This window comes from Diaphorina citri, unplaced genomic scaffold (genome assembly GCF_000475195.1).
Source record: "Diaphorina citri unplaced genomic scaffold, Diaci psyllid genome assembly version 1.1 scaffold412, whole genome shotgun sequence".
NCBI classification, from domain to species: domain Eukaryota; kingdom Metazoa; phylum Arthropoda; class Insecta; order Hemiptera; family Psyllidae; genus Diaphorina; species Diaphorina citri.
This window is the reverse complement of record NW_007377847.1, coordinates 31,472-45,698: the sequence shown is the minus strand read 5'-3', so window position 1 is coordinate 45,698 and position 14,227 is coordinate 31,472. Positions and strand designations below refer to the sequence as shown.

Below are 14,227 nucleotides of genomic sequence, written 5' to 3'. Positions count from 1 at the left end.
TGTGAACACTTGACAAAAAAATCTGGTGTGAAAAATCACACGACTTTCTATTAGGTTTTAGAACTAAAAGGGGCAAAAGTGGTCCTTGTTCAGACTCCAGAGGTTGTTAATAAAAATCAATACAGAGAAGAAACGCTGTTAGTGCCTATCTCTGCATCAAGTTCTCTGGGTGAAATTCTATTCTCGGGAATTGGATTCATAATTAAAGAGACCGCGGTTCGAATGTCAATATTTGTACAAGAAGCAGGATACTAAACTACAAATTATTTTTGAGATAACGTGAGTGTTATCATATTTACAAAACATGGTAAAAAAAACTTTTCTTAGTCAATAATTCTATAATATACACATTGTAAAATTACACACACGTAATGTATCTACATTTATGTGTTATGTTATACCTACCTACGTACCTACCTACCTGACAGCCTACGGATAGGTATCAATTTACTTGAGCTTTACAAGTAGGTATCTACTGTAGGTATAAAACGATATTTTGATTGGATTTTCAAACACTGTGATGTAGGTACAATGATATGTGATACTCTGTTGTGTGTGCCCTGTCTTTGAAGTCCCAGACAACAGAGTCTTTTGTTTCATGAGGAGTACTCAGATGAGTCTTTTGTTGTGGTTCAGCTGGCTATCCCCCTTTCTTGAAGATCTCAAATGCCACAGGAAATGTGGGGTGGAATTGAGTTAGTCTGTGGAGTCTAGAGTTTTATGAGGTTTAATTAAACCAGCCTCAGTGGTACAGTTCTACAGGTATACGTTTACTGACAACAATTCAACAGTGGTTAACGCGTTGGACTTTGGATCTGGAGGTTGGTGGTTTGAGTCCACCAACCTTCGAGTAAGTGAGACTACAGAGATATCAGATGGAACCATAAATCCACAAAAAGGAAAGGAGAAGGAAGAAGTAAATAAAAAAAATCCCTCAACAAGGCGCCGAAAACAACAGGATAATATCCCGTCCCTTGGCCACGTGCTTGGAAAATTCCCGCGGGACACTAACTTTCTGTGTACCCATGTTATCCGGGAAGGAAAAAAAGGGACAGATAAAAAAAGGGAATTTAATACCCGCGGGACACTAACTTTCTGTGTACCCATGTTATCCGGGAAGGAAAAAAAGGGACAGATAAAAAAAGGGAATTTAATAAAAAAAAAGTGAGGAAAGGGAAAAAGAAGATTCAAGGAAAGAAGAGAAAGTATTAGGGAGATAGGATTGAAGTCAAGAGTTTTCTTCCTTTTTCTCCCTTCTCTCTTCCCTTTTCTCCCTTCTCTTTCTCCTTCTCGGTTTTCTCCCTCCCTTTTCTCTCGTTTTCTTCGTACGAGAAGTAATACAGGTCAGGGGAGGGAGAGAAAGGGAAGGGGGGAAGTTAACTCAATAGTATTATGATACACCTATTACATAAGTAAAGCCAGGCTCGATTTTATACGGGGAAAATTTAAGCCTGGTATGCCTTTATAGGGAATAATTTAAGCTTTATAATTTAAGTTTAACCCTTTATAGGAAAGAAAGCTTTATAATTTAAGCCTTTATAGGAAAGAATTTAAGCCAACGGATTGTATGATAAGCCATTCGTGCGGTGCCCTTGTAAAATTAGTGGAGATGCCAAATTTCATCCGCCAGACATTCCGAGAACGACCATTATCCGTTCAGTATAAAACCCGCGGCCTAGCGCTTACACGGCAGACGTGCTACCAACTTACCAATCAAGCTATCTAGGCTGGGACTCAAAGTAAACCATATAACTCGAGTTACTAACTGTTGAATGGAAAAGAAAATACAAAATCATGGTCCATTCAAAATATTTCATAACACATGGTCAAAATAGAAGTGACATTTTCAATTCAATCTTAGTAGATACCTCCACGTTGTATCAAATTTTGACGTCACCCCCCACTGGGATTAGTGGACGTCTTTGGGTTTAGATAAACTACCCAATACCCATCCACCAAGAATATTTTGGACACATTGATTGGAAACTGATAAGGTTTGTGGTAAATATTATCAGGGGGTGGTAGATAGAGTGATAAGAAGACCAAGGGATCCATGGGATTGTCATTGTCACATGATTGATTATTATGGAATGAACGAAGTAAGGTCCCTAAAAGTACAGAAGTACTTACAGGGATGATGAAGAATATGTTAAGAATATTGTAAAGAATGAAAGAATAAACTTTATTGGAGTTTGTTTAGGACTCACTTTACGACAGACAGACAAGTCTGTCGGTTTGTTTGTGTGTTTGTTAAATGGTTCAGTAATCTGTTGAACATACCTATTTTATATATATTTTATAATGTTGAACATACCTATTTTATATATATTTTATAATTTGATTGATCAATAAATCCATTTCAAAATTCAATCTTAGTAGATACCTCCACGTTGTATCAAATTTTGACGTCACCCCCCACTGGGATTAGTGGACGTCTTTGGGTTTAGATAATCTACCCAATACCCATCCACCAAGAATATTTTGGACACATTGATTGGAAACTGATAAGGTTTGTGATAAATGTTATCAGGGGGTCGTAGATAGAGTGATAAGAAGACCAAGGGATCCATGGGATTGTCATTCTCACATGATTGATTAATTGATTATTATGGAATGAACGAAGTAAGGTCCCTAAAAGTACAGAAGTACTTACAGGGATGATGAAGAATATGTTAATATTGTAAAGAATGAAAGAATAAACTTATTATTATTAGAGTTTGTTTAGGACTCACTTTACGACAGACAGACAGACAAGCCTGTCGGTTTGTTTGTGTGTTTGTTCGTTTTGGCCATAACTCTCGAACGGTTTGTTCGATTTTGATGAAATTTGGCGAAAAAGGTTCGATCACCTATAGAAAATTTGATACATAGATTTTGAGCCTAAAACGGCCTTCAAAAAAAAAAAAATGTTTGTCATAACTTCCGCAGGTTCTCACAAGGGGCCATTTTTCCGCAAGAGTTTTCAACAGATTACTGAATCATTTATTTCCTATTTTTCCTACCTAGGCTATTCTTTTACATAATTAGCCATTTATTATCATTATTTTTTTCTCTCAAAGGATTCCTAATTATGCCGCAAATAACTTCTTTCTCTAGGGAGTCTAGGGTTAAGACAGATAATTAACGAGACTGGATCATCATAAATATAAACCTCATTGCATCCGAGTACCGCGGCCCATTTGCAAGAAAACGATAAAATCCAATCATCCTATCTGGTTAAAGGAAACGCAATGAAGTATTTTTATTTATTTAAGTTAAATGGCCATACTGATCACGCTTTCTATTGGTTGAAATTCATGTGGAAAGGTCGAAAAAAAACTCTCGAACGGTTTGTTCGATTTTGATGAAATTTGGCGAAAAAGGTTCGATCACCTATAGAAAATTTGATACATAGATTTTGAGCCCAAAACGGCCTTCGAAAAAAAAATAATTGTTTGTCATAACTTCCGCAGGTTCTCTCAAGGGACCATTTTTCCGCAAGAGTTCAACAGATTACTGAATCATTTATTTCCTATTTTTCCTACCTAGGCTATTCTTTTACGTAATTAGCCATTTATTATCATTATTTTTTCTTTCAAAGGATTCCTAATTATGCCGCAAATAACTTCTTTCTCTAGGGAGTCTAGGGTTAAGACAGATAATTAACCAGACTGGATCGTAAATAAAAACCTCGTAAAATCCAATCATCCTATGAGGTTAAAGGAAACGCAATGAAGTATTTTTATTTATTTAAGTTAAATGGCCATACTGATCACGCTTTCTATTAGTTGAAATTCATGTGGAAAGGTATTGGCGTTAAAAAAGAAAAAATTTGGACCGATTGCAATACTTTCTCATTACCTTGTATAGGTTCCCTATACGTAAGGGTAATAGAAAGTAAAAAAGTAGAAAGTAAAAAATACAGTAAATACTAAGAAAGACATAAAAGCATAAAACGCTTTGTGCCTATGCCTACCAAACATAATTAGATGCTAATTTAGGTATTGTTCCTTTGTTTTCAGTTCTTTCACACAAAAGATCAGTGTTCTAAAGATATCGGGGGGAAAAGAACCTTTCGAATCTTTAGACGCTACCCAACATTTAAAACAAAGGTCACACACACATGAATTCTAGAAGTAGATTAACATATGTCTTAGGTATTGTTCCTTTGTTTTCAGTTCTTTCACACAAAAGATCAGTGTTCTAAAGATATCTTTAGGTATTGTTCCTTTGTTTTCAGTTCTTTCACACAAAAGATCAGTGTTCTAAAGATATCTGGGGGAAAAGAACCTTTCGAATCTTTTGACGCTACCCAACATTTAAAACAAAGGTCACAACACATGAATTCTAGAAGTAGATTAACATATGTTACACACATGTTTACTAGAACCTTTCTGTTATCTTAACATATCAATATTCCTGGAATTCTATACACTTCATCCCGTTTCATAACCTTCAGCCTGGCTCTTATAGGGAGAGTTTTGGAACGAACGATATGAGATCTAAGTTTTAACTTGATGATTTTGTAGTTTGACTGTTTCTCTGTCTGGCTGGGGGACTTTTAACAGGAAAGATACCAGCCTGAAAATTCCCTTGATAAAGAAATAGCAAAGGTTGAGTGTGAAGGGCTCGTAAAAAATAGCCAAAACCAAATGTCAGCCCAAAGCAATCGCCCTGGCTAGGGTTGATTGTTGATTGAGAGGCTGATGAAAAACGCCGACCCCGTCTGTACACGGGAAAAGGCGAAGGGCTATACACTTCATCCCGTTTCATAACCTTCAGCCTGGCTCTTATAGGGAGAGTTTTGGAACGAACGATATGAGATCTAAGTTTTAACTAGATGATTTTGTAGTTTGACTGTTTCTCTGTCTGGCTGGGGAACTTTAACAGGAAAGATACCAGCCTGAAAATCCCCTTGATAAAGAAATAGCAAAGGTTGAGTGTGAAGGGCTCCTAAAAAAATTGTAGCCAAAACCAAATGTCAGCCCAAAGCAATCGCCCTGGCTAGGGTTGATTGAGAGGCTGATGAAAAACGCCGACCCCGTCTGTACACGGGAAAAGGCGAAGGAAAATAAGACTATTTTTTTTTTTTTTTTTTTTTTTTTTTTTTTTTAAAGAGATTTGATAGAAGGAACTGTAAACTGCTGAAATCTTATCGTCCCGAAAGCGAAGAGAGAAGGCAGACAGGATAGAAGAAAGCCAGCCGTTCCGGGAACGAACCTCATCTGTTCAGGATAAAATCCAACCCTGTCGGGAATCGAACCCACGGCCTAGCGGTTTTTTTTTTTAACTCGACGATGCTGCATTTTGTTAGTCTGTAGGTTTGTCTGTGTATTTCACCAAAAATCCCAGCCTAGTTAGCTTGGTTGGTGGCGCGTCTGCCTTATAAGCGCTAGGCCGCGGGTTCTATTCCCGCCCGGGGCGGATTATATTCTGAAGGGAGGGTTTGTTCTCGGAACGGCTGGTTTTCTCCTATCCTGTCTTCCTTCTTTCTTCGATTTCGGGATGATAAGACCTTTCCTTAGCAGTTGAAGTTCCCACCCTAGACCACCTCCTGGAGTTCTGGGTAAGCCAGTCAACAGGCATGGATTAGAAAGAAATATTTCCTGAAATGGACCGACCCTGAGTTCTGAACACAATAGAAAACAACATGGTCCGTCCGAGCAAGCTTCCGTTCATAGGATGAACTCCGGCCTTTCCTTATCAGACCTAGTTTGTGATACTGATAACAGCTTCCCCTATACAGGAACCAGGAATATGTAACACTGTAGTAAATATGAATCTCCTAACTTGGAGATTTTATGTTCTAATAAAACCTCATTCTCATTACAAAAGTGGTAATATAATAATAATAATAATGAAATGGAATAGAATTGTTCTAAGGAAAATCAAATATGTAGGTAATTAGGTATTCATGCAGACATCATAACATGCAAACATTTGATTGCTTGTATAAAACAGGCGAGGCATTTTTGCATTTACGCCTATAAGCCTTGAAAATGCACGAACACACAGCACTTGCAAAAAAATAATAATAATAATAAAGCAAAATAACGGAGAGAAAGAAGGACAGAAAAAATTACAACACAGAAACAAAATTTATTACAAAAAGAAACAAACAAACAAACAAACAAACAAAAAAAAAAACAGAACTACTTAAACGAATTCGCAATTTGTTGAAGGGGGGAGGGGACAAAATTCTCAACTCATAAGATCACATTATTGGTTCAAGGCCAGCCACTCAATATCAAGTAGACCTGATCAGGTGTACCTGTCGTCAGGTCTAGCTGATAGTAAGTGGCTGGCCCAAGGATCCAACGAACAAACACATAGGTAGGTAAAAGGAACATACCTTGTCAAACTTGCTATCCATCACATCTAGAACATGCTGACTGAAACGTCCTAGCTGTTCCCATTCACCAAAGTCTTCACTTGCTCCATCAGCAGCTGACTCAGCTTGATCCTCTTCCCATCTGTTTCATACTGGAGTACAATCTTCTCATCGCGCAGCACAACATATCGGCCTTCCCAGTCAGCATGCAGGATTTACTCGCTGTTCCCTTTCACCAAAGTCTTCACTTGCTCAATCAGCAGCTGACTCAACTTAATCCTCTTCCCATCTGTTTCATATTGGAGTACAATCTTCTCATCGCGCAGCACAACACATCGGCCTTCCCAGTCAGCATGCAGGATTTTGTCCGGAGAGAGAATGCTGCTGACTAGATTGGAATATTTATGCTGACTTAGGATCAGCTTGATGTGGTACGTGAAAAAAGGAACATACCTTGTCAAACTTGGTATCCATCACATCTAGAACATGCTGACTGAAACGTCCTAGCTGTTCCCATTCACCAAAGTCTTCACTTGCATCAGCAGCTGACTCAACTTGATCCTCTTCCCATCTGTTTCATACTGGAGTACAATCTTCTCATCGCACAGCACAACACATCGGCCTTCCCAGTCAGCATGCAGGATTTACTCGCTGTTCCCCTTCACCAACAAAGTCTTCACTTGCATCAGCAGCTGACTCAACTTGATCCTCTTCCCATCTGTTTCATACTGGAGTACAATCTTCTCATCGCACAGCACAACACATCGGCCTTCCCAGTCAGCATGCAGGATTTACTCGCTGTTCCGATTCACCAAAGTCTTCACTTGCTCAATCAGCAGCTGACTCAACTTGATCCTCTTCCCATCTGTTTCATACTGGAGTACAATCTTCCCATCACGCAGCACAACACACCGGTCTTCCCAGTCAGCATGCAGGATTTACTCGGTACAAATTTTTGTCGATGGTGGGATTCGAACCCGGGACCTTCTGCATGGCAAGCAAGCACGTTACCATTGGACCAACGGTGCCCGAAAGGATTACAGACACCCTAGTCACAATACTCCACTCAGAAGACAAATGTAACATCTGCAACGAGAGTCCACACGACACCATACATCCACCTCTTGAACAGCCAACTGTTTCATACTGGGGTAAAATCTTCTCATCGCGCAGGACAACACATCGGCATTCCCAGTCAGCATGCAGGATTTACTTGCTGTTCCCATTCACCAAAGTCTTCACTTGCTCAATCAGCAGCTGACTCAACTTGATACTCTTCCCATCTGTTTCATACTGGAGTACAATCTTCCCATCACGCAGCACAACACACCGGCCTTCCCAGTCAGCATGCAGGATTTTGTCCGGAGAGAGAATGCTGCTGACTAGATTGGAATATTTATGCTGACTTAGACTTAGGATCAGCTTGATGTGGTACGTGAAAAAAGGAACATACCTTGTCAAACTTGGTATCCATCACATCTAGAACATGCTGACTGAAACGTCCTAGCTGTTCCCATTCACCAAAGTCTTCACTTGCTCCATCAGCAGCTGACTCAACTTGATCCTCTTCCCATCTGTTTCATACTGGAGTACAATCTTCTCATCGCGCAGGACAACACACCGACCTTCCCAGTCAGCATGCAAGATTTACTCGCTGTTCCCCTTCACCAAAGTCTTCACTTGCTCAATCAGCAGCTGACTCAACTTGATCCTCTTCCCATCTGTTTCATACTGGAGTACAATTTTCTCATCACGCAGCACAACACATCGACCTTCCCAGTCAGCATGCAGGATTTTGTCCGGAGAGAGAATGCTGCTGACTAGATTAGAATATTTGTGTTCCCCTTCACCAAAGTCTTCACTTGCTCAATCAGCAGCTGACTCAACTTGATCCTCTTCCCATCTGTTTCATACTGGAGTACAATGTTCTCATCGCGCAGCACAACACACCGGCCTTCCCAGTCAGCATGCAGCATTTTGTCCGGAGAGAGAATGCTGCTGACTAGATTAGAATATTTATGCTGACTTAGACTTAGGATCAGCTTGATATGGTACGTGTTGACCGTGTGACGCAGCACGGCTAGGAGGAGGGCACCTGTGTTAACGTCCTGGAATGTGAGGAATTCTGGGATGAGACAGTGACAAAGGGAACTGTAACTGCTTCTCTCTTCGAAATCGAAGAGAGAAGGAAGACAGGATAGGAGAAAGCCAGCCATTCCGAGGACGAACAACATCCGTTCAGGATAAAATCCGCCCCGGGCGAGAATCGAATCCGCGGCCTAGCGCTTACAAAACTGACGTGCTACCAACCAAGCCAACTAGGCTGACAAAACAGGTATTTACGTGAATGACCGAAATCATCAACTCTTTGTATTAAAACAGAGAGCTTCTTTACAACTTTTGTGGATATCACAGCATTCACAGCATTACAAAGTGCCTCCTTCACTATTATTTCTCATTTACCATCAGTCTTTTTACGTTGGTAATGCCGCCACTGGCCGCTACTCAATTGTAATCAAAGGCTGAGTGCACCCGAACTAAAAGCATGGAACTGAAAAAACTTCGACACCGCCGGGAATCGAACCCGGGACCTCCAGCATACAAGCCTAAATATAAATAACTCACAGAGAAATATTGGTCCAGCTTATCTATGATGAGGACAGAGACAAAGGGAACTGTAACTGCTTCTCTCTTCGAAATCGAAGAGAGAAGGAAGACAGGATAGGAGAAAGCCAGCCATTCCGAGAACGAACGAACATCCGTTCAGGATAAAAACCGCCCCGGGCGAGAATCGAATCCGCGGCCTAGCGCTTACAAGGCTGACGTGCTACCAACCAAGCTAACTAGGCTGGCAAAACAGGTATTTACGTAAATGACCGAAATCATTAATTCTTTGTATTAAATCAGAGAGCTTCTTTACAACTTTTGTGGATATCACAGCATTACTAAGTGCCTCCTTTACTATTATTTCTCATTTACCATCAGTCTTTTTACGTTGGTAATGCCGCCACTGGCCGCTACTCAATTGTAATCAAAAGCTGAGTGCACCCGAACTAAAAGTATGGAACTGAAAAAACTTCGACACCGCCGGGACTCGAACCCGGGACCTCCAGCATACAAGCCTAAATATAAATAACTCACAGTGAAATATTGGTCCAGCTTATCTATGATGAGGACAGATAGGGAAGTAGTTTTGTTAGACAGAGAGAACAGCCACTCCAGTAAGGTTTCATGGTTGGCAATTTTGTGTCTGGAAAAAGAAATAGGGGTATTGTTAGACAAGTACTTCCATGTTTTTTATTCAGAAGGTCCTGGGTTCGATTCTCACTGTTGACAAAAAAACAGTTGTTTGTATTTTGATTACTTTCTGCTTTCTGGTGCTCTTTAGTTGGCTCAGCACCTACTAGGTTGGCAATTTTGTGTCTGGAAAAAGAAATAGGGGTATTGTTAGACAAGTACTTCCATGTTTTTTATTCAGAAGGTCCTGGGTTCGAGTCTCACTGTTGACAAAAAAAAAAAAGTTGTTTGTATTTTGATTACTTTCTGCTTTCTGGTGCTCTTTAGTTGGCTCAGCACCTACTTAAATAGAAAGAATCTGTGATTAAAAAGTGAGGAGTATAGAGTCATCAAGAGATACAAAACGGGAATTCTAAAATTTTCTGCTATTCAATTACAGGTCAGTTTTAGACTGCTGGTGTCAGAGGGGGACTTTTTAGTCTTATTCCAGTAGGAGGAACAAGGTCTTGGGAGGGGGAGGGGTGGGGTTGTCCATGGAGGGCACCGGGGTGTCGGATGAAGAGGAACCTGGGAACAAAATCGGGAGAGTACCTAATTATAAGAGATGTTTGGTCCTGAGGGAAGCCAGCGGCGATAGTGCGTTGAATTCAGTAATCCTTTACTATTGATCACTGTACTATTGATAAGTACTATTGATCACTGCGGGGTCACTGAAGTTAAGCAACATTAAGCGAGGTTAGTATCCGGTATCCGGAAAAGGGGGGTGGGAGGGGGAGGGGTGGGGTTGTCCATGGAGGGTACCGGGGTGTCAGATGAAGAGGAACCTGGGAACAAAATCAGGAGAGTAATTATAAGACATGTTTGGTCCTGAGGGAAGCCAGCAGCGATAGTGCGTTGAATTCAGTAATCCCTATTGATCACTGCGGGGTCACTGAAGTTAAGCAACATTAAGCGAGGTTACTGGTCAGTATCCGGAAATCGCGCCACTCAGGCTGGGTGAGGTTAATGTGAAGAGGCGGGTAGCTTGTCGTCGAATGGAGGGTAAAGCCCCTCTATCAAAAGATCCGTTTTAGATATTCTGTTATTCTATTTACTCTGACTCTGCTGTTTCATTCCCCCCCCCCCCCCCCCCCCGTCACAATAACCTTTAAAATCTGGGATTTCTTACTTTCTATTACCAAAGCATAGCCAAGCTATACTAGTTTTTACACCAGCTAGATTTTGAACCAAGGATTTCAGAAGCCGAAAGTGGATGGCAAGCCTCTGGGTTCACCCAAGTGTATAGGGAGTCAGTGCCCATGGTTTAGAGGTAATTTCACTGGTTAGGTTTCATTCCCAGTGGGATGATACATCAGGTGGTCACTCATCCAGATACCAACCACGCGCAACGTTGCTTAGCTTAGTTTTCTGTGCTTTTCTGAAAAGTGTGGCACTACAGAGCTTGGGAATATGTAATATAGTAGAGGAAGTTGCTATGAATAATGATGAATTACTGATAAAATAATGAAAATATTTGAATGAATTCTATGAAGTGGGTTCCATAGGAACTAACCAGTTAGAGATAAGAAGTATGTAGGTAAGGAAATAAAAGTGCCAGTAGAGATGTCATGATATAGGGTTATAGGGTTCAGAATTGAGAGGACCACGGTTCAAACCCCAGTAGGAACCCTGAAATGGACCGACCCTGAGTTCTGAACACAATAGAAAACAACATGGTCCGTCCGAGCAAGCTTCCGTTCATAGGATGAACTCCGGCCTTTCCTTATCAGACCTAGTTTGTGATACTGATAACAGCTTCCCCTATACAGGAACCAAGAATATGTAACACTGTAGTAAATATGAATCTCCTAACTTGGAGATTTTATGTTCTAATAAAACATCATTCTCATAACAAAAGTGGTAATATAATAATAATGAAATGGAATGGAATTGTTCGAAGGAAAATCAAATATGGCACCTACTAAAATAGAAAGAATCTGTGATTAAAAAGTGAGGAGTATAGAGTCATCAAGAGATACAAAACGGGAATTCTAAAATTTTCTGCTATTCAATTACAGGTCAGTTTTAGACTGCTGGTGTCAGAGGGGGACTTTTTAGTCTCATTCCAGTAGGAGAAACAAGGTCTATTCTATTCTATCTGATGAAGAACATACTACAGAGTCTACAGACTGTACACTTGACATGTTAAAACACAGACCTGTGAACAGTGTGAAGACCAACTTAAACAGATGTTTCTCTCCTAAATTCTTAGAAGCTTGATCCACTCTTTAGGGCTGTCTAGCCGCTACACCTATGTCTCAGATTGGGCTTTTCGTGTATGTCTTTCTCTCCTAAAATTAAAAAAAGAGCTGGTGATTCTTACAGGAATGTGATATTTTTGGCAGACTCTGGATGAATGAGAGGAGCAGGTGGTCCTTGTATGCAATTCAAATTGGTCTCCATGTCAAACTTGTCCTTGGAAAGCATCACAATCTTGTAGCCATTGTATGCCAAGGATAGGGCAATCTGGGAAGAGAGGTATAAGTAACCATGTATAAGTAAGTTTTTTTTTACTTTATTTATAGTGGCAGGCTGGAAGGGTTCTCCTAAAGGATCTCTTCCATCCATTTATTTGGAGTGAGATAAAAAACAGGGAGAGAAAAAACAGAATCAGAAAAATTTTGGTCTCAGCATCTGTGTTAGAACTTTGAAGTTAAAATCAGGCGATAAGAAATCAGTACAACTTAATAAGTTTAAGCTCAGATTTAAACACCTTTTTTTTTCAGCATGTGATTATGATTTTTCTGCACTTACCTGCATAAGAAAAGGTGAGGAGCTGTAACCACTTTCATTAATAGAAATGATTTTTGGTTCCAGTTCATCGGGTGATAAATCAAAACAGGTTTCATTGGAATCAGCCTCCATATTGCCTGTAATGATAAGCACTTGATAGTATCTGTCAACCTGGTAATTGAAGAAATGAACATACTACAGAGTCTACAGACTGTACACTTGACATGTTAAAACACAGACCTGTGAACAGTGTGAAGACCAACTTAAACAGATGTTCCTCTCCTAAATTCTTAGAAGCTTAATCCACTCCTTAGGGCTGTCTACACCTATGCTTCAGATTGGGCTTTTTGTGTGTTTCTCTCCTAAAATATAAAGAAAGGTGGTGATTCTTACAGGAATGTGATATTTTTGGCAGACTCTGGATGAATGAGAGGGGCAGGAGGTCCTTGTATGCAATTCAAATTGGTCTCCATGTCAAACTTGTCCTTGGAAAGCATCACAATCTTGTAGCCATTGTATGCCAAGGATAGAGCAATCTGGGAAGAGAGGTATAAGTAACCATGTATAAGTTTTTTTTTTACTTTATTTATAGTGGCAGGCTGGCAGGGTTCTCCTAAAGGATCTCTTCCATCCATTTATTTGGAGTGAGATACAAAACAGGAAGAGAAAAAACAGAATCAGAAAGATTTTGGTCTCAGCATCTGTGGTAGAACTTTGAAGTTAAAATCAGGCGATAAGAAATCAGTACAACTTAATAAGTTTAAGCTCAGATTTAAACAAGAAGTTGTTGTTTTTTTTTTTCAGCATGTGATTATGATTTTTCTGCACTTACCTGCATAAGAAAAGGTGAGGAGCTGTAACCACTTTCATTAATAGAAATGATTTTTGGTTCCAGTTCATCGGGTGATAAATCAAAACAGGTTTCATTGGAATCAGCATCCATATTGCCTGTGATGATAAGAACTTGATAGTATCTGTCAACCTGGTGATTGAAGAAAATTTTGATTCAAAAGCAGGTACCTGAAAGGAAAAAAGTTTCATTTTAGTGTGTGGACCATGGACTATTGACCCTAGTCTAGACCTTGGACAATTGACCCCTGTCAAGACAATGGACCCTTGCACCAGTGTGTCCAAAATAGAGCCTCAGAAAAAAATAAACAGCTCAATTTATTCATTTTCTTGGTTTGGTACTAAGTTACCATTCCTACGGGAAGCCTACTTATCATACAATTCCTTTGGTATTTTGTGGCTTTGGGCTTCAAGTTATTAGGATATTAGGTTTTGTCCAAGTTCAGAAAACAGTCCATGGACTGATAACAAAAACATAGATATACCGATAGCTCCTTAGGTAAAGCAGTAAAGTGTTAACTTACCAGGCGCCTTATTTTCTAGTAAAATATTCAGCTTGAAGGGATTTCTGCTGTCTAATCGTAGGTAAGGCAAAAGAAAAAGAAACCAAGAAAAGAAAGGAAAGCAAAATTCACACCAACACCAAAAACCAAGGGCCGAATTGCCGAAAAGATTAAAGATTAATTTTCAAAATCGTTAAAAAAATTCAATTTTAAAATTCAAAATTTCGCGGGCAAAGCAAAAGCAACAGGTCCACTGAGGTTGATAAGCGCTGGAAATCCGAGCATACCAGTGGAAAAGTGAAGCCAAATTTGGGACATGCTGAATCGAACGCAGCAAGTTCCTAAATTTTAATTCAAAAATATTCAAATCAACAAATATTTTATCTGAAAATCTAGAAATGAAAAAAGTTTCATTTTAGTGTGTGGACCATGGACTATTGACCCTAGTCTAGACCTTGGACCATTGACCCCTGTCAAGACAATGGACCCTTGCACCAGTCTGTCCAAAATAGCTGCCTCGGAAAAAATTAAACAGCTCAATTTATTCATTTTCTTG

At 39.8% G+C, this 14,227-nt stretch overlaps 2 protein-coding genes across 2 annotated transcripts in view; both read right to left on the bottom strand.

Annotated features, from left to right (window-relative positions):
- Positions 1-6,735, bottom strand: part of LOC103508584 (laminin subunit gamma-1) — a 126,681-nt gene extending 119,946 nt beyond the window's left edge. Inside the window, 1 exon segment of the mRNA XM_026823152.1 lies at positions 6,332-6,735. Within this exon segment, the coding sequence (XP_026678953.1) occupies positions 6,332-6,352 (21 nt within the window). The 5' untranslated portion in view covers positions 6,353-6,735.
- Positions 6,736-7,456: 721 nt separating this feature from the next.
- Positions 7,457-13,831, bottom strand: LOC103508582. Its single transcript, XM_026823156.1, has 6 exons — positions 13,693-13,831; positions 13,152-13,339; positions 12,713-12,855; positions 9,452-9,560; positions 8,331-8,418; positions 7,457-8,148 (listed from the first exon to the last, which is right to left on the bottom strand). The coding sequence occupies exons 2-6, from the start codon at positions 13,260-13,262 to the stop codon at positions 7,958-7,960; spliced, it is 642 nt and encodes a 213-aa protein (XP_026678957.1). The 5' UTR covers positions 13,263-13,339; positions 13,693-13,831; the 3' UTR covers positions 7,457-7,957.
- Positions 13,832-14,227: the final 396 nt, after the last annotated feature.